Source organism: Protopterus annectens, chromosome 10.part0, assembly GCF_019279795.1.
Source record: "Protopterus annectens isolate FY-2018-M chromosome 10.part0, PAN1.0, whole genome shotgun sequence".
In the NCBI taxonomy this organism is placed as follows: domain Eukaryota; kingdom Metazoa; phylum Chordata; order Ceratodontiformes; family Protopteridae; genus Protopterus; species Protopterus annectens.
In genome coordinates, this window is record NC_056744.1 from 1,219,205,109 (window position 1) to 1,219,229,961 (window position 24,853).

At 40.7% G+C, this 24,853-nt stretch overlaps 1 protein-coding gene across 1 annotated transcript in view; it reads right to left on the reverse strand.

Annotated features, from left to right (window-relative positions):
• The window catches only part of ZYG11B (zyg-11 family member B, cell cycle regulator), a gene marked incomplete in the record, with an annotated part of 797,045 nt that overhangs the window by 625,777 nt on the left and 146,415 nt on the right, over positions 1 to 24,853 (reverse strand). The window contains 1 exon segment of the mRNA XM_044085958.1: positions 12,093 to 12,847. Within this exon segment, the coding sequence (XP_043941893.1) occupies positions 12,093 to 12,847 (755 nt within the window).

Here is a 24,853-nt window from a genome sequence, read left to right on the forward strand (position 1 = left end):
CTCATCTCTTGTAACTCTATTTTTTGCACAAGCAGGGAAAGAAGACATTTTTTTTGTTTGAGGAGTTCCATGGTATGTTGCTGATATTTCAGCATAAGGAACTGACAATTTAATGCTCTAATAGCAAGAGTAGCAGAGGTGTATACTTGTTTATCCCATCTGCCTAATGCTCGGGAATCCCTATCTGAGGGGGTGGGATTCTTAGCTGAAGTTGCTTTGATTCCTTTAGGTCCTTGAGAGATGACCTCGGGGTCAGCAGTAGGATTTTTGAAAATAAATTTGAGAGAGTCAGGGACTCTACAGTACCAGTCAGGTTTCCTGGGAGAAGGAGGGAGGGTGTCAGGGGTCAGACTGGATTCCATAAAAACATAATCCACAACATCCAGGACAAGAGGAATGGCCAGAGGTCTGTGCTGTGGAAGATCTAAGAATTCCCCGAGTCTCTTTTTTGACTGAGGATAGTCCTGACATTCCCACTGTAAGTGCTCCCTTAAAGTATATAGGGTTTCCTCAAAGGAAAAGTTCTCGGGTGGAGAGGCTGAAGGGATGGATTCCTCTACATCAGAAACCTCATAAGCAGAGAGGGATTACATATCTTCAAATTCAGATGCATCAGAGTCATCGGACTCCTGTTCAGATAAAACTACTGGTGACAAGTCTCTTTTTCTTTTGGAAAGGGTAGCCTAGCCTAACTTCCCCTGATGAGCATTATAAAGCCTTCCGCCATTTTAAGCATTTGAGATTGAGGCAAGGAAGCAGGGGCCTGAGCTTGGGTCGTCATTTTTTTGGGTGTGGTTCATACCCTGGGCCTTAGAAACTTGGTAGTTTTCGAAAGAACTGTAGACGTGAAAGAAGTTGTCGGTCTGTGTTGAATATCGGTAGTGCGAAGTACTTCCTCGGAAGCCGATGCCTGCTCAGCGGCTCCGGACCCATCCAAATTAGAGACATCGTAGGATCCTTAGTCAAAGAAGAGTCTCGCGGCATACCGGACTTTGAAAGGGTCTCAATAGCGGCCTGCGAACCCACAGAAGTGGGCATCAGGGGCTGCGAAAGCACCTCACGGAGGACTGGAGAACTGACGACTAGCTTAACGGAAGCGTCGTTGGCAGTTTTGGACCTGTGCGGTCTCTGTCTTTATCCTTACTTTTTTTTCTGAAGATCAGTTGTCAGATGGCTTACCAAAGCCATACTGGAAGTCGAGGACTGAGAGCGAAAATATCTAGCTACAATAAGGGCCCGACAACATATAGTTCTGGCATTGAACAAAGCACAGAAGCAACAGCGGGGGACGTCATGGTCTGGGCCTAAACAAGTGACGCAGTAGGAATGAAAGTCTTGGTGTGGTATTTGCTTTCTACAGGCGAGACAATTGTTAACTTTTTCTGACATCGGTTAGAGCAAGAAAAAAAGATCCCCAACGGGGTACTTAGCTTTAGAAGACTTTGGCTTCAATTGGTAAATGAAAAACTCAGGTAGCGGCCAACCAGCACTCATGCGAACTGCTTCTGCTTCGGGCTCGACAAGGAAGACTGATGTAATGGTGTCGGCTGCCTGTTTTTATACCACTGACAACCTGACGTCAGTCCTGGAGCGACAGCAACCGACGCAGAAATACTAAGCTTCTGGTATTCAGGCCAACTGAGGACTACCCTGGCAGGGATAACTCAATTGTGATGACTGCAAAAGTGAAACATGAACATCATCTGTCCCTTAAATGAAAAGTTTCTAGGTTGCTAAAATCTGTAGGCATGCGAGGGGATAAACATCACATTCCAGAATGTCTACTCAAATAGAAAATAAGCAGGGGAGCTAGATACAGCCTCTGCATATTTAATCCAAAATACTGGCTACTAGATAAATGTAAATAAACTGTCTATAAACTTTCTTGTCCAAGTCTGAGGTTAAGGCTTGAAAGGTAACACCACCTGTTTCATGAGGACTGTTGACTATGAATCAGATAAACAGTGGGTATAAAAAGTGTATACACACCCTGTTAAAATGCCAGGTTTTTGTGATATAAAAAAAAATGAGACCACAATAAATCCTTTCAAAATTTTCCCACCTTTAATGTGACCTATAACCTGTACATTTCAATTGAAAAATAAATCTGTTGGGGGGAAAATATAAAAAATAAAAAACATACAATAAGCTGGTTGCATAAGTGTGTACACCCTTAAACTAACACTTTGTTGAGGCACCTTTTGATTTAATTACAGCATACGGTCTTTCTTGGATACACACCTGCCATCAATTAGAGAGACTCTGATTAACCCCAAATAAAGTTCAGCTGTCCTAGTAGGGTTTTCCTGACATTTACTCAGTTGCCTGCTACAGCAAAAGCCATGGTTCGCAGAGAGCTTACAAAGCATCAAAGGGATCTCATTGTTGAAAGGCATTGGTCAGGAGAAGGGTACAAAAGAAATTTCCACAACATTGGATATACTATGGAACACAGTGAAGACAGTCATCAAAAACTGGAGAAAATATGGGACAACAGTGACGCTGCAAAGAACTGGACGTCCATCCAAAATTGATGAAAAGACAAGACGAAAACTGGTCAGGGAGGCTGCCAAGAGACCTACAGCAATACTGGAGGAGCTGCAGGAATTTCTGGCAAGTACTGGTTGTGAACTACATGCGACAACAATCTCCCGTATTCTCCATATGTCTGAGCTATGGGGTAGTGTTGAAAGACGGAAGCCTTTTCTTACACAAAAAACACCCAGGCCCAGCTAAAATTTGCAAAACAATACATCAAGTCTCCCAAAAGCATGTGGGAAAATGTGTTACGGTTTGACGAGACCAAGGTTGAACTTTTTGTCACAATACCAAAAGGTACGTTTGGCACAAAAGCAACACTTTGCATCACCAAAATAACACCATCCCCACATGGTGAAGCATGGTGGTGGCAGTATCATGCTTTGGGGTTGCTTTTCTTCAGCTGGAACTGGGGTTTTAGTCAAGGTGGAGGAAATTATGAACAGTTCCAAATACCAGTCACTTTTGGCCCAAAACCTTCAGGCATCTGCTAGAAAGATGAAGATGAAGAGGAATTTCACCTTTCAACACGAAAACGACCCCAAGCATACATCCAAATTAAGAAAGGAATGGCTTCACCAGAAGAAAATTAAAGTTTTGGAATGGTCCAGCCAGAGCACAGACCTAAATCCAATAGAAAATCTGTGGGGTGACCTGAAGAGTGAAGTGTCCACAAGAGATGCCCTCACAATCTGACAGATTTGGAGCGTTTTTGCAAGGAAGAGTGGGCAAATATTGCCAAGTCAAGACATGCCATGCTGATAGACTCCTACTCAAGGAGACCGACTGCTGTAATAAAATCAAAAGGTGCTTCAACAAAGTATTAGTTTAAGGGTGTGCACACTTATGCAACCAGTTTATTGTAGGTTTTTTATTTTTTTTTATATTTTTCCCCTAACAGATTTGTTTTTTAATTGAATTGTACAGGTTATAGGTCACATTAAAGGTGAGAAAAGTTTTGAAATTGTTAATTGTGGTCTCATTTTTTTATATCACAAAAATCTGGCATTTTAACAAGGGTGTGTAAACTTATGTCCACTGTACCTCCTCCAAAGTTGGATGTGATGATCAGAATTCCTCTGTATTACAAACCTAGTGAAAAGAATCTATGGGAGCAGAGTCACCCTCCCTGTTTAAATTAGATTAGTTTAAAAAAAACTTATAATAGGTATTATGTATGGCCGACCAGAAGAGGAACAAGAGCCCCTTGAAAAGGACTCTTTCCATGGACACATCCAGTAGCATTCCCAAAAAATGTGGTGTCTCAATAAAGATGGGTCTGCCATGTCCACAGTTGGACACTGGACACAGCCAAAATGGACATGAATGACCCTTGGTCCACAGTGGTCATAAGAACTATTCCAGAGGAAACCAGAAAAGTAAATGAGTGGTCCGAGGAAAAATAAATTACCTGCAGTGGCCAAGATTTAGTCATCATAGACAGCAAGGGCTTTGGGGTAAGAAATGTCTGCTTTATAGAAACTGTGAAAGTCAGACCAGCAGGAGTAGGGTAAGTATCCTTCCTGTGAATGAGGAGAACATAGACACAGTTTAGATCACACAGGCCTGTTGGTCGGAACTTAAGTTGTCTAAAGTTTACACAGGTAGCACACTTCCCTAAAAATAAAGTTCCCAAATACTGTGAAGCAAAAGAGGTATACTAATATCATGTCAGGAACTCTTTAATATTAAAATTAGTCTGACAAAAAAAAATTCAGGTAAGATGTCACTATGTGAACACTCAGGACACATGTTTAGTGACTACACTAACACTACAAAACACCATGTACAAATCAATTTTAATTCAAATTAGGGTGACAGTAAAAATGACAGGTAACTTGACAGCAAGTGAACACAAATAGTACATACCCTAAAATATATGAATCATACAGAAAAGCATATCAAAACTCCATATAGTTAAAAATTTTGCTTGACAGGGTTAAGGGTAGGGAATTAGTTTACTACATGCATACTAAACACACGTAGCCTGAAAATGCACAAACAGTACACTCAAAACTCGTCCATAACCCCCAAAAATAAAATTAGATTGACAGTAGAAAAGACAGGTACATTGCAACACTGTTAACACAAGCAGCATACATCTCGTAAATTTACAGGCCATACCATGAATAATGCCACATTACTTCAGATGAAAGAAATTTCAAAATTCATCTGCTTGGAAAAACAACAGGTAAGTTGTCACAGTTTGCCCATTCAACACACATAACCTCATAATGAACATACAATACCATTTAAATCTTGACAGGAAGCATTTAAGTAGAAAATTATGCGGGCAGAAAAAACTGCGAGTAAGTTGTCATATCGTGAACACAAGCGGTACATACTTCATAAAATGTACAAGTCATACCTCAAATAATATCAGGTCCCTTTAGATGTAAAAATGTTATCAGACAGGAATAAAGCAGACAAATTGTCACACTGTGCACAATGCACACACATACTCCATAATGCACAAGAAGTGCACTTAAATCCCATCAGCAAACATTACCAGTAAAAAAAGATTAGGCTATCACAGAAAACTGGTAGGTAAATTGTCACCATCACAAGCAGTATATACTCCATAAATAAACAAGCAGTACACTGAAGCACGTCAATACCCCTTCTGAAGTAAATTTAGTCTGTCAGGAGATGACAGATAAGTTTGTATATTATGGACACATGCAGTACAATTGTCAGAATAGAAATGCTAGATTGACAGTATGCCCAATTCTCAAATATTGAAAATAAAAGTTATCTGACATACAAAAATGGTGGGAAAGCTATCAGAATGAGAGTACAAGCAGTGCATATTCAAAACATGCATGCTCCATAGAATAAATCCTGTCAATATTTCATGGAAGTAAGCATTAGTCTGATAGCAAAAATGGCAGGTAAGTTTCACAGAGTTAGCATAAGCAGTACAAGTAAATACGACGTCCCTGCCAAGAAGAAACACTGTCCCACACAAAAGATTTGTATAAGCAGTACATTTTTAAATAAAAAAAACCCTCATAGAGCCGAGGCTAGATATAGCAGTCTTATACAGGAAACAAATGGTATTATAGAAATACCAGGTTTCTTAAATGTCTCGGACCATTGTTAATAATAAAGTAAAATATTTACTAAACAAATACACATAAATAAATACATTATAAACTTACGGTCCGCTAATGATTGGCAGTAGATGTTTATGGTGCCGAGTTGCCAGCCCGATGCCCAACCTTCAGTGAAGGCACGCCCATTGACGCATGTCTTTCGGAGGCCACTCGACCATGGGGAGGACATGCAGACTCCACACAGAAGGCACTCCAGCAGAGAATCGAACAGGAGAACATCTTGCTGTGAGGCAACAACGCTACCGCTGCAAATATACACAACACATCTTCTGTGTGCAAGGGAGTCTCAAAGTGAACTCTCAACTTTTCTCAAAGTTTTCACATTCAAGGAATAATCTAAATGACTGTAAATAATAAATAACTGCATTCTTGTGAGGAGGGGACCCCCACAGAGGAATTATATGCCAGAGAAAAAGCTCAAGTGCCAGCTAGTGTTTTTGAAGGACCTCTCTGCTTCTTTTAAATGAGAAAGCAAGAAAGTACTTAAGATACTGACCAGCCCTGAAGAGGGAAAATTAGCAGTCAGAGTGGATCAGAGAGAGGGATCCACAGCTTTTGTAAGCTGGCCAGTTACAGTGTCTTGGACAAGGCACAACCCAAAGGTACTGCAGCAGGGAATGATGAACATTAACCATTTGCCTCACAAAGAAAATGTTTCATTATTGTGCATCACTGTGTGGGGCAGTGCAGTAAGACTGAGTACATGGTATTGCTATGTGTACCCTTCACAGTTTGCACTTTGCAATCAATACACAGTCCCATGTAACAAATTATTAATGATTTTGTTCTAAGCTTTGCAGAGTGGAGTGCACTGCATACTCTCTGCTGTACTTTATTTTCCTTTAGGACGCTGAAGTGTTGTGGACAGCAACTACGGATATTTGGCTTGAATGGAGGAGTTATACTGTCTGAAATGTGTCACGGCTAGGAAGTAATTCTGGGTAGTGGGGGGGGGGGGTCACAGGCATAACACACTATACACAACTGCTTTAATATAATACACAGTGTGCAGTTACATTGTGCAGAGATCCTAGAGAGAAAGCAGCCTATATCAGAGCTAGGAAGCTGTGTACACAATGCCCTATTACTTGCCCCACACAAACATGAATTTTGTTGTTGCCTCTATTAGTACAGTTACTAGACATACCAAGAATAATTGAAAGTTATATAACTTGTATAACATTTCTGTATTGGTAGATTCACCGCTATCTAGAACAGGACTTGGTGACAGTCCAGCACCTAAAATATTCCCAGGCTACCTCAGCTCCTCTCCCCTCAACCTACAATGCTCAGTATCTACAAACTCTTCTCCAGATCTCTGAAAGGCTGTGAAAGTCAGGGCGTACAATCAAAAATGATCATCTCTACTCACAACCCCTCAGAGGCAAACGTAGAACTACACCTCAGGTTTGGAAAGGTAGGTGGGGTTGGTGATAGAAATTAACAAAATAGCTGTCATTATGGTAAATATGTAGCTTTCATATCAGAAGACAGCGGCTTAACTGGGCCACTAGAGAGTTGGTTTATCACTGGGAGTTTCAATAGGACAGAACCCCAAGCTACATCTCCTGCGTGATTCTCATGAAAGACTACTTCAAATAGCAGTGACCCAAAAGGAAGACCTAGGCTCGGAAATCACATACAGTTTGTACTGCCTGAAAAAATGTTCAGTGATGTCCACGTGGCAGCAACAGAAACGTCACCCAAGGAAGCATTTTTGAAGGTTTGTAAAAAGTCCACTGTTCTGATAGAATATGCATTTGTAGGTTCTTAGAAGGATTTAACTTTATACATTGTGACAGTCAAAGAACAAGGCTGATCAGAAAGCTTTAGAACACAACTTCCTGGATGAAAATGAAATTAAATGAAAAGCTGTGATATTTACATTACCGATCCTGTACTATCCAAATAAGCTGTCTATGTAAAGCCATACAATGAAGCAGATATTTCCCATAGTTAGTACAGTTAGAGAAAATACAGGCATGTCAATAGCTTGATTAATATTTGCTTCTGTGGCCAACTTCGGGATTAGTCTTCACACACTTTGTCATTTTAGAATTTGAGAGAGAGAATGTGTACACGAGCTAGAGGCTCAAAAATCCTTACAGCCGAGGTAATCACAGCTACGACTGAAGAGATTTCTCAGAAAGATGTTTCTAGCCTTCATAGGAATGCATACTCAAATGGAGGTAGGATATGCCTCTCATGGATAAAGTACAGGTCCTAAGGAGGAACTGATGACTTTGTGGAAGAAGGAAGGCAGATACCCCTTGTAAAGGTTCTACAAACTTTGAGAGAAGCTAATAAAATGAGTCAGCAACTTGGAGGAAACTAGATACAGCTGTCAGGTGGCCAAACAAGACTGCAGCAAGCCTTCTCCCAGAGATGTAACAGTATCTATGCTACCAAATGACTCCGAGATGACTTGTAAAGCATCAGAAGACAGCGGCTGAGCCGGTCCACAAGACAGTTGGCCTATCTCAGGATATTGGGGGATGGGCAGCAAGGAAGCAATTGGAAACCAGACTGGCTTGTCCTGGAACACAAGGGCAAATAAACAGAATGGAAGCAAAGGGCCACTCCCTTAAAGGAGAGGAATTAATTCTCCCCTACTTGTTTATATAACAAACCACTGCCATATTGCCAACAGTATGGGGATCTCGGCAGAGGTAAAGGCATCCTGTAATGCCTCTAAAGTGAGAAGACCTGCCCTAACTTCCAGAATTATGACATGCAGAATGAACTCATGGGTCGATCATGTGCTTTATACAGTCTGCTTCAAATAATGCCTCCCCATCCTACAGTAGAAGCATTAACCCAAAATACCTTCAATACAGTGGAAAAATGGCTCTCCAATCAACATCTAATCCTAAACACCCAACACAACTAAGTCGCTCCTCTTCTCCCCCACATGCAGGACCCCCCTGCCATCCTTCGACATAACCGCTAACAATGGCACTATCATCTCCCCAGAAGCCCAAACTAAACTACTGGGTGTCATAGTTGATAACAACCTGAAGTTTGATGTGCATATCAATCAAACTATCAAAACCATTAATAAAAAACTTGGCTCTCTTTACAAAATCAAACCTTTCCTTACCCCACTTGCTAGAACTGCAATTGCCCATTCCCATCTGCTATCAACTCTTCTCTACGCCTCACCTCTATTCTCCAACTTAAACAAAACAGATCTTAATAAACTATCATCCTGCTATAACCACATTGCCAGATTTGATACTGACACAGCCTACCGGACACACCACTGTCACAACCTAAATCGCCTAGGACGGTTTGAACTGCCAAGCCTACTGCAGTTCAACCAGCTAATAGTGGCACAAAGTCCTTTACCAACCAGAAAATGCACCTGCACTAAAAAAATATTATCAGCCCCTACAACAGCACCCAGCCACTGCGATCATCCACTAGACTCCTAGTTCAAACATACAAATCTAACTACTCAGCTGGGGACTATCTGTTTGCCAACTCTTTTGGAAAAACATGGAACAGACTCCCAGCTGACTTGACTCTAGAACCCTCAATAACTCAATTCAAAAACAAACTCCAGAAATACTTCAAAACTCACTGGTTATGTCCTTGCACTAACCCCGACTAGTGACCTCTCTAATTCTTAGGTGCCTTACCTTCAACTACTTCTAACTTTTTTCTACTACTCTGTTTCAGGAAGGGTCAATTGTATAACTGCTGCTCAACGTGTCTTAAACCTGAATGTAATGTTACGTATATATAACTTTGAAAATAATGTTATGTTTTGTAAAGTCTCCCAACGACAACACCACCAATAAAATTCCAAGAAGAAAAGGTTCTGATGAAATCTATAATTTGTAGAAGAAAGCGCTCAACCAGTTTCACTATTTGTTACAATAAACTCGTGGTTTTGTATAAGAATTGGATCCTGTCACTGATTTTCTTCTTGGAATTTTATTGGTGGTGTTGTCGTTGGGAGATTGTTTGGATTCCTTGAAGCTTTGTTCGAGATTATGCTTTGTAAAGTATTTTATAATATGTTAGTACTATATGTGCTAAATGCTGGTATTGCTTAGGACTATAATCTGCTTGAAACTAGCATTTACTAAATGTTCAATGAGTATTATTATCTTGGAGCTTTTCTCCCTGGGCCTCCGCTGAAAATGGACATATATCCAGTCGGACTACCCCGGTCAACAAATGTAAAATAACAAATGTAAAATAAAAAATAAAATAAATAAAACAGGCAGGTTTTCATAGTAACTGGTAGGACAATGTCCTAATAAAGTCAAGCATCAACAAATACATCTAGATACAAGTCAGTTAAGAGGAATATTCCACATGTTGTACCTGGGGCTTCCAAAAGCTGTAAAAGGTATTTCCTGGACAGATATAGTTCTTTCAAAAGCTGTCTACCAACCTCTTGTGTGTGTATTACAGGCTGCCCAAAAACAGGTTATCAGGCACTGATCTGACTGCAGGGACATGAAGGGTCCTTTCACCTCCCTCTGAATCTGGGTTAAAAGAACCTGGCAAATACTCAGTGTGGTCAACAAAGCTCTTTACGAAATAACAGAAACTAGAAGAGGGTCTCATTCTGCCTTTGTAGTATACTTTAATGCCTTGGAAGGTTTCTACCTTTCTTCTTAGCTCCTTCCTCTAAGATGCAGTGTGAGCTATGCACTACTACTGCCCCCGGAAGATGCACAGGGCTAGACTGAGGATAGCATCATTGGTGACACTAGCAATGAAGAGAGAACAAACACTGTATATGGCCACAGGAAATCTTCAAGAGATGGAAAGAACAAAATGTAAATGAAAGTAAGCTCACACCTAGGACAACTCTGAAGAGGGCTATCAAAGATAAGCTAAAAGTCAACAACTGGTTTGTGGCCAATGACCATAAAAATGAAAATATCAGGGTGCTGGAATAGAATTGATGTTGATAGGATTTGCACCACGGAAATTTGTACAGCAGGTGACATCAGCATCAACATAAAAATGAAGAATGCCATTTTTTTTTACTGTGCAATGACAACAAAAAAAACAAAAACAAAAAAAAAACAGGTGCTATATCAGGTGTGTGTATACGTACCCCTGTAATTAACACTACTACTACCGGGATACTTAATTATTACCTGGATACTTAAGACCTTGTCATCAACATCAATGGCAAAAACTTGGGAACAAGCACAGTGCCAGTAGGAGTAACAAACAGTGACTGTACCAACTCCAGTTGAAGTACGTTATTGCAGCAATGATGCTGATGGGGAGAAGATGGGGGACTGAGGATTTCTCTCATAAGAATTTAATCTGATGATTTTTTTTCTTCCACCTCTCCTCTGATCTGCTGTTTTTTTTTTTGTGAGAAGAAAATGCATAGGTCCTGCCTTCCTGGTAGTCTCCCACACTCCTCTATTCATTTAACAGTTTCAGACAGATAAGAATACAAAGCTGATGGATGTCCTGTTCCTGTACTTCAGTTTTTAGAAAAGTCTCATGATTTAGCTCTCTCAGTTACAGGGTGGCCTTCTAGTTCTAGTTCTAGTTCTAGTTCTAGGCCTTCAAGGTTTCTGCCTTCTAGTTTTCTACCCACTGCCTACATAACAGGCACTTTGACGGGGTGTCTTTGTGAAGAGTTTTATGTCCCTCCCCACTTATACATGTAGATGGGTACATAATGCACTAATAAATTAAACATATGATTCAAAAACACATTTTTTGATAAAAAGAATGAGGAAGATAACACCAATAAATCACTGCACTCGAGTTCTGGTCTGCTGTGGGAAATAAGTGGTAATCTCAAGATGGAGAACCACTACAGTTGATGTAAAAGGAGAAGCTGATGACAACTTCCAGTGGACTCATGAGAACTTCAAAGCCAAAAGCCAGTGCTTGGAATTGGGAACACCCCTATATTACTTGACCTACTACAAAAAACACCCTGAATAGTCTCTCTGGTCTCACACTCAGAAATGCAACGGGATTTCAGTTACTCTCAAAGGAACTTGCACATTCAGGGTACATCAAATATCTGCAGTGTCTGACTTTTAGCATCAAATGTTGTCAAGCACAACCAAACTCTCTCTCAAATCATTGTGTATGCACACATATGTTTCCCATGTGCCCCAACAAATGCACTTCAGTTGTGTGCATATTAACATTTTCATGCTCTGGCATGCAGTGCAACACAAAGGTGCAGTTGCACATGCTCACCATATTAGTACATGCAGACGATGGACAAAGACAATTTGCATGAATATTAATGTATGCCGAGCAGACTCCCACCAGTTTATTATACATGTGTATTCTGAAAGGAAACAAGAAATAAGTAATCATGCTTCAGTACCAGCATCTATTAAAGACTATGACTTATTCAAACTTGCAGGTAGACACCTCAGAAAAATGCATTACTATTTTTAATAAAAATATAAACAATTTAAAAACTCAAACCTTAAGACTTCCTTGACCAGAAAGGAGTTCAGAAAACCCAGCATCTGTAGCAAGTAACCCCACAAACTGCATTGCAGGCCGTGGTTGGACAAATGCCAGTACAGCAGCATCAGTTACTTTCTTTCTACCAGAAATATCCAGTGATACAAGTCTGGGCAAGATATCAGTCTGTACTAATAAACGGAGAGCAACATCTGATGTGAACTGTTTATTGTCTGAAATATCCAAATGAGTTAAGTGTTTTAGCTCTCGAACCACATCCAAAATCTGAGATGTAGTCATCTTTAAACACTTTAAGTGGTACATCGTTAAAGATTTAAGCCTGTCTTTGCATGAAAGAAGTGGTGTAATGTCAGTAACATTTGTGTCAGAAATGTCCAGTTTCTCTAATTTTGGAAGCGAGGTTACATCTACTAGGTCTTCATTGTAGAAAGAAACACCAGCAATGCTCAGAGCCCGAAGGCCATGCAGTCGACTAAAACACCTTTCATAAGGGTCCTCCAAAGAAAGGGTTAGGGAGTTCAGTACAAGACACTGGAGATTTTGCTGGATCCATTTATTTGTGGCAAGCCCATTTATAATGTCAGTAATAGCAACGTCTGCATTAGCCTTTGATGCATCAAGTTCAACAAGTTTGTGATGGCAGAATGCTTTTTTAAATGCATCTGCAGAGATTTTTGCATTACGTATGCAAGCATGTTTCAAGCGCATGTGATGACCACGGAAGATACCCACAGTTGCTTCATTTAGCAGGCCTATCAATCAGAAGAAAAGAAGTGTATTAAAATTTGTATTTGCAGGGCAAATGAAAAAAAAATCTGCACTTAAACACTGTTCTTTGTCGAGACAAAATACTGCAAAGCTATGTCATGCCACTACCCTAATTATTTTCATACCAATATTAGAGGGGAAAAATAAGACAATAAAGATACTATTTATCCAAGATCTTGTTGAAATGAAGGATTTTAGATTTTCAGGACTATCGGTCCTAATAAACAAAAAAATATATATTAAAAGTCTCTACTTTTGTTCTGCTCCAGAAAACAGTTTAATAAACATGCCCAATGGGCTACGTTACTCAAAGGAAGAAACCCATACAGTATCAATGCATGTCACCTTCTGAGAAAGATGTTTATTTTTGTACAGCACCATTTCTGAATTATTTCTTAAGGCTGTACACCCAGGAGTTATATTTTGTAAATCATTTTATTAAATCATAAAGAAATGACAAGTAGAAATAGATTAAGAGAAACAAACCAAAGTAACATTTTCCATATTTATTTTCAATATACACAGGTTTTCTTTTTAACAAATTTAATTCACTCAACACTACATATATTGCTCAGTAGCGGTCTTCCCTCACACCTCACTCTTCCTTCTAAACGTAATCCTGCATTTGTTGTTCCCACAAATTTTATTTCTATATAATTTACTCCTTCCTTTTTCTAAAGATCCCACCACCAGTTATTTTATCTCCTGTACAATTTACAATACTTCAATTACATTTGGTTTCTATTCTGATTTCCATTTTATACTATTTGCTTTTGTCATCCAATATCATTAAACTTAGTAAGGCCTTACTATATCTGGGTAAATGTCTGGAATCCCGTACTCCAGCTCAAAAGAATAATTTCCTCAGTTACAACCAATTCGATCCCCCCAACATTTCTGAAAATACTCTCAACCTGCTATCTTTTCACACTTTCCTAACTGCATCTCTGTTTCCATCACAGATCCAGCATTTGCTATCTAATTGAGGGGAAAATTCTCTGGTCTGCTTGGGATATAAAAATACCAATGCATACATGTCCATGCAAAAATCCTAAACTTTCTAGATTCTGCTGCATACTTGGGAACCATACAGCTGCATCCCTCATTGTTCCTTTAAAACTGTCTTTTTTCCCCCAATATACTCTAGCCTCGTTTAAGTGAATCATACAGTTATCATGCAATATTTTACATGCCCTACTAATTATCACTTTTTTAAAGGCAACTTCTGCTCTTAACTCAACTAAAACTACCAGAAATGGTCTTTCACTCGACATTCCGCTACCCCTTTCCCAAGCCTATACTGTGTTACCAATCCCTGGTAGGGAAGGCAGTCTCTAATCTGCAGTCCAAACTTCTGCTTAACTTCTGCCAACTCTACTACATTTCCATCCCTAGTTATTTGGTCTTAATATCTTTCCAACAGTAACATTTACCTACTTGCAGTCATCCTTTTAGTTCTTAGAATGTTCTACTACTACTCTATGAATATGCTATTTTGTACTGCTGTTATTCTCCTTAAAAACTTGCATCCAAAATCCTATTATCTCATTTCATGACCCCCACACACAAACCATCATCATCATCATCATCATCATCATCCATTCCACTTCAATTTTCAACACTCTTCCTGTGTTATGTATGAGCTTTAAATGCATAATTGTAAAGCATCCCTTCAAATCAGAAAATCCTAAAGCATCTTATTCCCTGGTGAGAATTAACTTATTCCACTTCACAATACCTATCTTCCCCTCCCAAATACATTCCTTTAGCTCTTAACTATTGTTCACAACTTCTCCTCTAGTTGGTAAAAATATGCCTAACCAGTATATAAAACTAAAGGGAATAAACATTTACTCTGCTTGTATCTTACTCCTCTACCATGCAGGCTGTGTCTTTTATTAGAGTCACCCCTCTCCTGGGGAACTATCTTCATATGGATCATGGAAAGGACCTTGGGACTTTCTGAACATTTTGCGGCCACCAAGCTGATTCCTAGAGAAGATTCTTTGAGGGGTCGTAAAACATACACACACTCATAGCTCTCAACCTTCCATCTCCAAAATGAGTAACACTAGCCCTCATAATGTGAAACAAATGGACAAAATGTGGAACACATACTAATGGCTTACTAACAACTTCAACAAGGAAGGTCATTGGATGGTCAAAATATGCTAGTTTTACTTATAAAGATCTTTTAATGAATTAATATGAATAATTTTTATTTATCATGGATTTCACTTAAAAAAAATTCCTAACACTGAATGTGTGACAAACTCTTTCAATGTGGAACTTCAAGGAACTTTGAGGAACATGAACTTAAGACCCCAAATGAGGTACGTTTCTCGTAATGAGGTATACTTGAGAGGTATGCACACACTGCAGACAGTGTCTTACCTTCCTGCTAACACCTGAATAGTGTGTCTTTAACCTTGCGGTCAAACAAAGAAGTTCCGTCAAAGGGAGCATTGACAAAGGAGGACTTGAAAGGCTTTGTGAAATCACACAGGCACATCCAGGCATGTCTCCTAATGGAAATGCCTAAACCTGCCGCCCTTGAGGCACCTTCAGCTGCACGTGAAATGAGTCTCATGGACGAACTTGAAATGAACTATAGGGTAGCTATCTGTGAGGCAATAAAGCCTCATATATTTCAAGATATGTAAAATCTTGCCTTGCTGTATACTGAATGTTAAAACTGTTGTTCTCATATGCTGTACTAATACATTGTATATTGGCTTTCTGTCTGGAGCTTTTCTCCTCGGGCCTCCATTGAAAAAGTACAGTTGTGTACCTACCATAAATGTAGATGTTAGAGTGTATTCACTGTTGCAGTCATTACAAATGGGTTATCCTGCTGGCAGGCTACCTGCAGTCAGCCTGAATTCCAAAGTCCTGGTCCGACGTCGGTTGCTGTCGCCTCCTCCCTGACATCAGTGCGCCAGGGGTATAAAAGATGCAGCCGACGCCATTTTCTTCAGTTTTTCTTGCCCCAGATGTCAGGTGCCCCCAAAAGGGTAGGCTAATTTATGCGAATAAACATATCCTCTGCATCTTGCTCTGTCACACCTGCATGTCCTCTCTCACCACGTCCATAAACCTCATCTTAGGCCTTCCTCTTTTTCTCTTACCTGGCAGCTCCATCCTTAGCATCTTTTTCCCAATATACCCATCATCCCTCCTCAGCACATGTCCAAACCAACGCAATCTCGTCCCTCTTGCTTCGTCTCCAAACTGTCCAACATGAGCTGACCCTCTAATATACCGATTCCTAATCCTATCCATCCTAGTCACACCGAGTGCAAATCTTAACATCTTTAACTCTGCCACATCCAGCTCTGACTCCTGCCTTTTTGTCAATGCCACTGTCTCCAACCCATATAACATAGCTGGTCTCACTACCCTCTTGCAGACCTTCCCTTTGTGGAAGAGAGGTGAAGAAGAGAGTACAGGCAGGGTGGAATGGGTGGAGAAGAGTGTGTCAGGAGTGATTTGTGACAGACGGGTACCAGTAAGAGTGAAAGGGAAGGTCTACAAGAGGGTAGTGAGACCAGCTATGTTATATGGGTTGAAGACAGTGGCATTGACAAAAAGGCAGGAGTCAGAGCTGGATGTGGCAGAGTTAAAGATGTTAAGATTTGCACTTGGTGCGACTAGGATGGAAAGGATTAGGAATCAGTATATTAGAGGGTCAGCTCATGTTGGACAGCTTGGAGACAAAGCAAGAGAGACGAGATTGCGTTGGTTTGGACATGTGCTGAAGAGAGATGATGGGTATATTGGGAAAAAGATGCTAAGGATGGAGCTGCCAGGTAAGAGGAAAAGAGGAAGGCCTAAGATAAGGTTTATGGACGTGGTGAGAGAGGACATGCAGGCAGTTGGTGTGACAGAGCAAGATGCAGAGGATAGGAAGAAATGGAAAGAGATGATCCGCTGTGGCGACCCCTAACGGGAAAAGCCGAAAGATGATGATGAAACATGCATGCAGTAAATCAAAATTCTATCTTCATCTATAAGCAAATACACCACATAGGTTGTATAGAATAGAGAAGTACAGATAAGGCCCAGCAAAGGAAAGGGGGATGGTGGGTGGGTAACCTGGACTGCAACAGTGAATACACTCGAACATCTACATTTATGGTAGGTACACAACTGTGCTATGTTCATCGTGTTTCACTGTTGCAGTCATTACAATTGGGTTGAATCCCAAAGCTAAGGTTGGGTGGCTGGGGCTAAATAGGATTAGGAGAGGCTATGAGGCCCTGCAGAACTGCAGTGGCAAAGCCTGCTCTAGATTTAGAGTAGAGAGGTAAGTGATAGTGCTTTGTAATAGTATGCACTGAACTCCAAGTTGCAGCCTCTAAGATGTCTTTGGTTGGTACTCCTCTGAGGAAGGCTGCTGAAGTGGCTGCTGCTCTGGTTGAATGTGGCCTAATGCCCTTAGGCACTGATTTGCCATGCTGTGAATAGCAGAAACTAATGCAGTGGCCTATCCACTTGGAAATAGTCTGCTTTGAGATACGCTTTCCTTGTGATCTTGCAGCATATGCCACTAGAAGCTGCTCAGTGTTTCTGAAAGCTTTGGTTCTGTCCAAGTAGAAGCGTAGCTGCCTGTGAATGTCCAAAGAATGCAGAAGTCTCTCACCCTTATTCTGTGGGTTTGGATAAAAGGTAGGCAAATGAATTGTTTGACTCAGGGACACACTGGACACTACCTCAGGCATAAATATCGAGTTTGTCCTCAGAGAAACCCTGTCCTGATGGAAAATGATAAAGGGTTCCACATCCATGAGTGCCTGTAACTCTGAGACTCGTCTTGCAGAGGTTATTGCTATGAGCCGAGCTGTTTTCCAAGATAAGAATTTTATATCGGCTGTACAGGCTGGCTCAAAAGGAGGCAGTGTGAGTTTTTCCAAGACATAATTTAGGTCCCATGCAGGTATTGGTGCTCTCCTTGGAGGTCTTATGTTTTTGGTCCCTCTGATGTACTGCCTTAGTAATGGATGAGAAAATAGAGGTGGTTCTGTATTGTAGTGAGCTGAAATGGCAGAGGTATGAATCTTAATTGAGGAAAAGGATAGGCCTTTGTCCAACATCTCAGTTAAGTATTGTAAAATCTGAGGAATATTTGGCACAATTGTGTCAATTCCTTGTGCCTGGTTCCAAACACAGAATCTTCCATTTTTCTGCATAAGATTTTCTGGTGCTAGGCCTCCTGGCCTCCAAAATAACATCCATCACTGCTTTAGACAGGCATGTTTTGAATGGTTACATTATCCGCCATGCTGCCAGGTTTAAGGTCCTGAGATGGCTGTGCAGGATCTGACTGTTTTGTTGGGTCAATAAGTGAGGAATTTGAGGCAATGTCCAGGCTGGGCATTGAGACAAGCTCTTTAGGATTGGGTACCAGTGCTGACGGGGCCAATCTGGGGCAATCAGTATAATTTTTGGCTTCTCTTGTCTGACCTTTAGGAGTACCCTGGGGAGGAGAGGCAGTGGGGGAAAGGCATATACTGTTAAGTTTTTCCACCTGAAAGATAGAGCATCCACTTTCCATGCTAGCTTGTGATAAGTCCTTGTGCAGAATTTCTGTAGTTGGCAGTTGTGAGGCGAGGCAAATAGGTCTATGTCCGGGCATCCCCAATTCCTTGTTATCATGGTGAAGACTTGCGGATCCAATTTCCACTCGTGGGGATCCATTAGGTTTCTGCTTAAATTCATCTGCCAGAGAATTTATTCTTCCTTGCAGGTATTGTGCTTGCAGATGTACTTGGTAAGTCAATGCTGTGTCCCACAAAGTCATGACTAGTCTGCAGAGGGGGTAGGAATGTGTGCCTCCATGCTTATGTACCACATGACTGTAGAATTGTCCATCTTTATCAATAGTTGTCCTGAATGAAGTAGATCCTTGAAGGCTGTCAGGGCATTTTGAACAGCTAGCATCTCTTTGTGACTGATATGCAGATGCACTTGGCTTGTGGACCATGTGCCCTGAATACATCTTCCTGCCATATGGGCCCCCCAGGCATAATCTGATGCATCTGTTGTTAATGTCTGCCTGGCTGTGGGTAAAATGAAAGGCTGTCCCTTGTTGTGTTGACAGGCCTCTGCCCACCATCGAAACTCCTGTTGCAGGCAGGGAATGAGGGTAATTATTGTTTCCAGGCTGTGGCAATGTTGAGCCCAAACACTTTTTAGATACCACTGTAGTTTCCTCATATGCAGTCTTGCATATGGAATTAGAAGAATGCAGGATGCCATGAACCCAAAGCCTGCAGAATTTTTCTTGCAGATAACTGGGACTTTGTTGCCAACATTTTGAAATAAGTAGTCAGTTGTCTTTGTCTGGCGTGAGATAAGCCATCTGGGCAGTTGCATTTAAGCTTGCACCCAGGAATATTATCTCTTGTGAGGGTACTAGTTTTGATTTCTTTTCATTTACTGTGTACCCTAGGCATGTTAGTAATCTTTTTACAAACATGCCAGATGCTGTAGTAAAATGTCCTTGTTCTCTGCTTGAATAAGGTAATCGTCCAAGTAAGGATAAATTTGTATTCCTCTGTCTGAAAGATGCAATTACAGGTGCCAGGCATTTTGTGAAGACCCTGGGTGCAGTAGATAAGCCAAAGGGCAGTGCAGAGAATTGGTAGTGCATTGAGCCAGCTATAAATCTGAGGTATCTTCTGCATGAATGTTGGATTGGGACATGCAGGTATGCCTATTTTAGTTCTAAGTCACAAGCCATGCCTTCTTGCCCAGCATGGGCAGAAGCTGCTGCAGAGTCAACATTTTGAATTTCGGAATATCCAGAAATGGGTTTAGAATGGATAGGTCCAGTATTGGTCTCCATGCATTGTCCTTTCTGGGCACCAAGAAGAGTCTTGAGTAAAATTCTAGTCCCTGCTCTTGCAGTGGCACTCGCTGTATGGCCCTCATGTCCATGAGGGGTGAAACTTGTTTTTGAGACTCTGCCCATTGATTGTGTGGCAGATCTGGCATTCCGTTTGCCCTTGACAGGGTGTGAAAATGGAACCTGTAGCCTTGAGAAACTACATTCAGGACCCATTTGTCCTGTGTGATCATGTGCCAATTTTGTGGAAAATGTGCTAGTTTTCCCCCTAAAGGGGCTGCCAGAAGATAAGTGCTTGGTGCTGGCAGGGGAAAGTCATTGAGACTGTTTCCTGTATGGCTGTGATTGATCTTCTCCGCTTTTGGAGGTAGAAGCACCCCATTGTTTAGGTCTGTATGAGCCCTGGGGCTGGGATCTGCCTCTGGGGCGTCTGTATCTGCCTCTTTGTGGCCTGTCTGACACTGGAAAGGACCAATTTGTTGCAGGCTAGTTCCTGCTAAACCTGGGAGGTTGTAACTGTAAGAAATCCTTGACTGTTTGCATAGATTTAGCTTTGTCCTCCATTTTCTTCAACACCTCTTCTGCTTTAACACCAAACAAGGTATCATGCTGTAATGGAGCATCTGATAACTTTGCTTTAACATGATCAGGAAGATTCTGTTCCTTTAACCAAGCATGCCTCCTAATGACAGAACCTCAGAATAGCGCCCTGCAGGAGGCCTCCAGAGAATCAAAACCACATTGCAAAGTATGCTTTCCCACTTGTTCAGCTGCATGCAATAAATCCTGCATTTATTTGTTTTCTGCACATTCAGAATTTGTCAACATTTTCTGTTTTAGTAGTGACATAAGATATTGTTGATATTTAAGCATATGAAACTGACAATTTAAGGCCCTTACAGTCAAAGTAGCAGAAGTGTAAATCTTTTTCCCCATCTGTCCAGGGCCCTAGAATCCCTATCAGAGGGGATAGGGTTTTTTTGCAGTGGATGCCTTGACCCCTTTGGGACCCTGAGATATAGTTTCTGGGTCAGCAGCAGGGTTTTTATAAAGAAATTTATGTGAATCAGGAACCCTGTAGTATCTGTCTGGCTTAACAGGAGCTGGAGGTAAAGAGTCAGGAGTGAGACTGGACTCTATATATACATCATCTACAATGTCTAAAACGGGAGGAATAGCAAGGGGCCTGTGCTGAGGCAGTAAAAGAAAATCTCTGAGCCTTTTCTTAGATTCTGAGTAATCTTGGCTCCCTCATAGTATGCAGGGTCTCCCCAAAAGAATAATCTTCAGGAGAGGCTGAAGGGATAGATTCTTCAGCATCCGAATCCTCATAAGGAGGAAGAGAGTATCCCTGTTCAGAAGAGGAATCAGAGGAAATGGAAACCTGATCTGAAGATTCATATTCTGTCTCTTGCCTAGGTCTCTTATCTGGAAGGGGATGGGAACCCATGATCAAAGTAATTAGGTCTTCGGCCATTTTAAGCATCTGTTTTTTAGGCATGGAGGCCTGTCCAGGGGAATGTTGTACTTGTTTCTTTGTCTTTAGAGGTGCTTTAGTCTTTGCCTTTGAAGCTGAAGTCGTTTTTACATATAAGCTGTGTAGGCCTGTAAACCTCCTCAGAAGCCGATGCCTGCTCAGCAGCTCCGGACCCATCTGAGGGAATAGTTTCCAAGGGTCCAATACCTTGAGTTTCCAGCGGCCTAGTCAGCTCCACGTTGGAGTTGGAAGCGGCCTGTGGCTCTGAGGTAGTGGACGTCAGGGGCTGCAAAAGTGCCTCACTGAGAACCGGCGACTGGCCTAGCCGAAGCCTCATCGTCTGTTTTGGACCTTGGATGCCTGTCCTTTTCTTTGTCTTTGCGCTTTTTATAAATTCCGGTAGTCGGCTGGAATACAGTAAGAATGAAAATCCTTATGAGGTATTTGCTTCCCACAAGAAATACAATTATTAACTTTTTCTGACATCGGTCTTGAGCAAGAAAAAAGTTTCCCCAATGGGGTACTTAGCTTTAATGAAGACTTCTGAGATTTTCAAGTTCAAATTTCAGATCCGGAGTCGGCTGACCGGCACTTGCGAACTGCTTTTGCTTCGGGCACCGTGAGGCAAGAAAGACTGGAGAAAATGGCGTCGGCTGCATCTTTTATACCCCTGGCGCACTGACTTCAGGGAGGAGGCGACAGCAACCGACGCCGGACCAGGACTTTGGAATTCAGGCCGACTGCAGGTAGCCTGCCAGCAGGATAACCCAACTGTAATGACTGCAACAGTGAAACACGATGAACATCGGGCTACCTTGGCCCAATGGACTTTCCCGGTTAACAAACTGAAATAAATAAATAAAATAAATAAAGGTCTTTGCCTTAGGAGTAATGGTCCCGGAGAGGGATTTAGAGGGTTTGTTTGCCATATTTCAATGCAACCTGATACCCGGACATGGCCACACCAAGCACTTCAGCGCTTATTGCAAAAGCAGTAATGCTAGCGTTCCTTTATGTACATTCTTGCTATCACTGCCTTACTGCAGCCTAAAAAGGCCACAGCTATACCAAATTATGTTCTAAAATGTTAAACTGCACTGATCACTTATTTCATGCAAGAATCAAGGAACAAGTGATGGCAATGTGTCAAAACCAGGAACAATTCATTTAAGTTTTAGTATAATTCCCAACAAACGCTAATACGACAGCAAGGTTTGCATCAACTTGCATTGTGTCAAGACCTCCAAAGCTCTCAGTGTCTGACGTTCACCTGGAAATCATACATTCGAGAGGGCAGACTGTAAAATATAAGGCAAATCAGGAACAGTTGAAACTTGAGGCACGTATAACAGATTATGCTGCAGTGCATTACTCACTTCAATGAATGATGGCATTACTGCTTTTGCACTCACTGTTGAAGTGCTTGGTTTAGTGATGTCCCCTTATGAAGCGGTTATGTATTACTTTCCACTTCTGACAAGAACCCCCCCCCCTCTGTAAATTTACTTCGAGAAGACGTTAAACATTCTCCCCTAAATATTCTGTTCATCGGGTGCCAGTTCAAACAGATTTACATTGAGACCTGGATGACCTAGCTACTTTTCCGTGACATATACATATTTATTTTATTTTATTATTAACTCTACTTGTGTTAAAATTAAATTAAGTTTTGCATAATGATGCAATTTCTGAACATGGCAAGAAGTACAAAACTGTAATGTCTGGAACGCTGACAGTCTGGCAATTTAACTGCAACAAGCTAACTTTTGCATTACTACCTAGCAACTTAGACTTCAGAATGAGAACTAGTTGCAAAAGGCAGTAGGTGAACTATTTGAGTGAATTGGGTACAAGCCATTTTGTGGCATAGGTTGTTTGTGAAGCTTTTGTTGATGACAAATGTAGCTAAAGTCACATGCATAACAAATTTTACATAACTTTATTTTTTGATTAACAGTTAATCCATCTAGATTGTGGCCTCTGTCCAGTGGAGGCTAAGGGGTAGAAACTCCAAAAACAAAACATACAGGTTTATAAATATTTACTATGTTACTGATCTGTGCGGATCTTTGGAAACCTAGCCATATATCAAATGAAGTTGTTTAGCCCTTACATTTTATATACAAACAACCCACAGACCAGAGTTTAGAGGTTCATAGGAGTGTACTAGGTTAATGACCACTTCATAAGCCTCGCCATGAAACCCAAACATTGAGGTGTACTGCAGTGGAAGTGCATCATTTGAATGAATGACAATCTCTGTTTCTACAACTCTCCTCTTAGGTAGCTGATATTTGTGGTGCCACAGATTATCACTGAAATAATTTTTTCACAGCTGTTCCAAATCTGTTACACTCCGATAAAATGGGCACTTAAAACTGTATACATAGCTTTACCATCATTTTCTGTGGACATCAATCTTCACTGAAAATCCACAGTTTCTTAGTTTGTTGCGTTAACTAAATGACTAAATATATAAAATAGTTATATAATTCTCACTTTGTGGTAAAAGAAGGCTGAGTCAGTTCATTTGCATGTTAATTCTCCTAAAATTGCTGCAGTCATCCTTGGCTATGTGTTAAGTGTTTTTGATCTTGGACGTACTGGATTAACCAATGGGTGCCAGCAGAGGTGAAGACGGCTGTATTCAACTTGATGAGGCACTAACTACATTGTTTTCTGATCTGACAGTGATTTTCATTTCACTAAATGTGAGGTTTAAATGCTGATCTGTTTAAGATGTCTTAGTCATTTCAATGTATGTATGTATTTGAATGTGTTAAGTAGTGTAACCTACCCATGTATTCATCAAAATGTAGTGCATTTAGGCACTGGCTAGGTGCAGCCTGTGGAGAGACAAGGATTGGCTTAATTATTTGGGGGTGGGTATGCTGTTTTATGAAATGATACGCATTTGACTTTCTACAGAATTTCTTTCAGTTGTGGAACTCAGTCATAATGGAAGGTTGGCAGGAGGTTAGTACAGCCTTTTTTATAAATCAGTACTTTAAAGAGTTTTACTATTTGTGGCTGATGACAGTGCCAGTATAAATGATTGTCATGATTTGCTGTAGGTGACTTGAGTTTTGTAGCAAGTTTTACAGATAATGGCTATATTCTGTTGTTTAAGCTGTATGTAGATTTTGTGCAAGTCATTGGGAGATGCAGTCAGCTTTGTAGAAGATGGTTGCTAGAAGAATGAATATGATTTGTTTAGACCACACACTTGTACAATATAGGTAAAATGAACATTTTTATGTTTTGGTAGACTGCTATTTAAACTGTGAATACTTGATGGCATCTTGTGTTTGGTGTAATTACTAGGTAATTTTAAATAGAAAGTATGTATTTGGTGTACCTCTTATTTCCATGTTTTACGGTTTATATAGTGTAAACCTTTGTATTGTAGTTTTTTTTACTGGTTGCTGGTTTTATACTACTATGTACTCTGCGTGTGCATTTACTTTGGTGTGTGCATGTGGAGGAATGTTATTTACTATGATAACTGGCTATTTTTTCACTGATTGCTTGGTAGTCTGGTTTTGGAGGGGGTGTACCACATTCTTTTTTCTTTGCTCTGCAGGATTTTATCTCAAATGAGAGTTTTAATGAGTCTATTTTTTTCACAATATTTATTGCGTTTTCTTTTTGTGGATAGTGAAAATG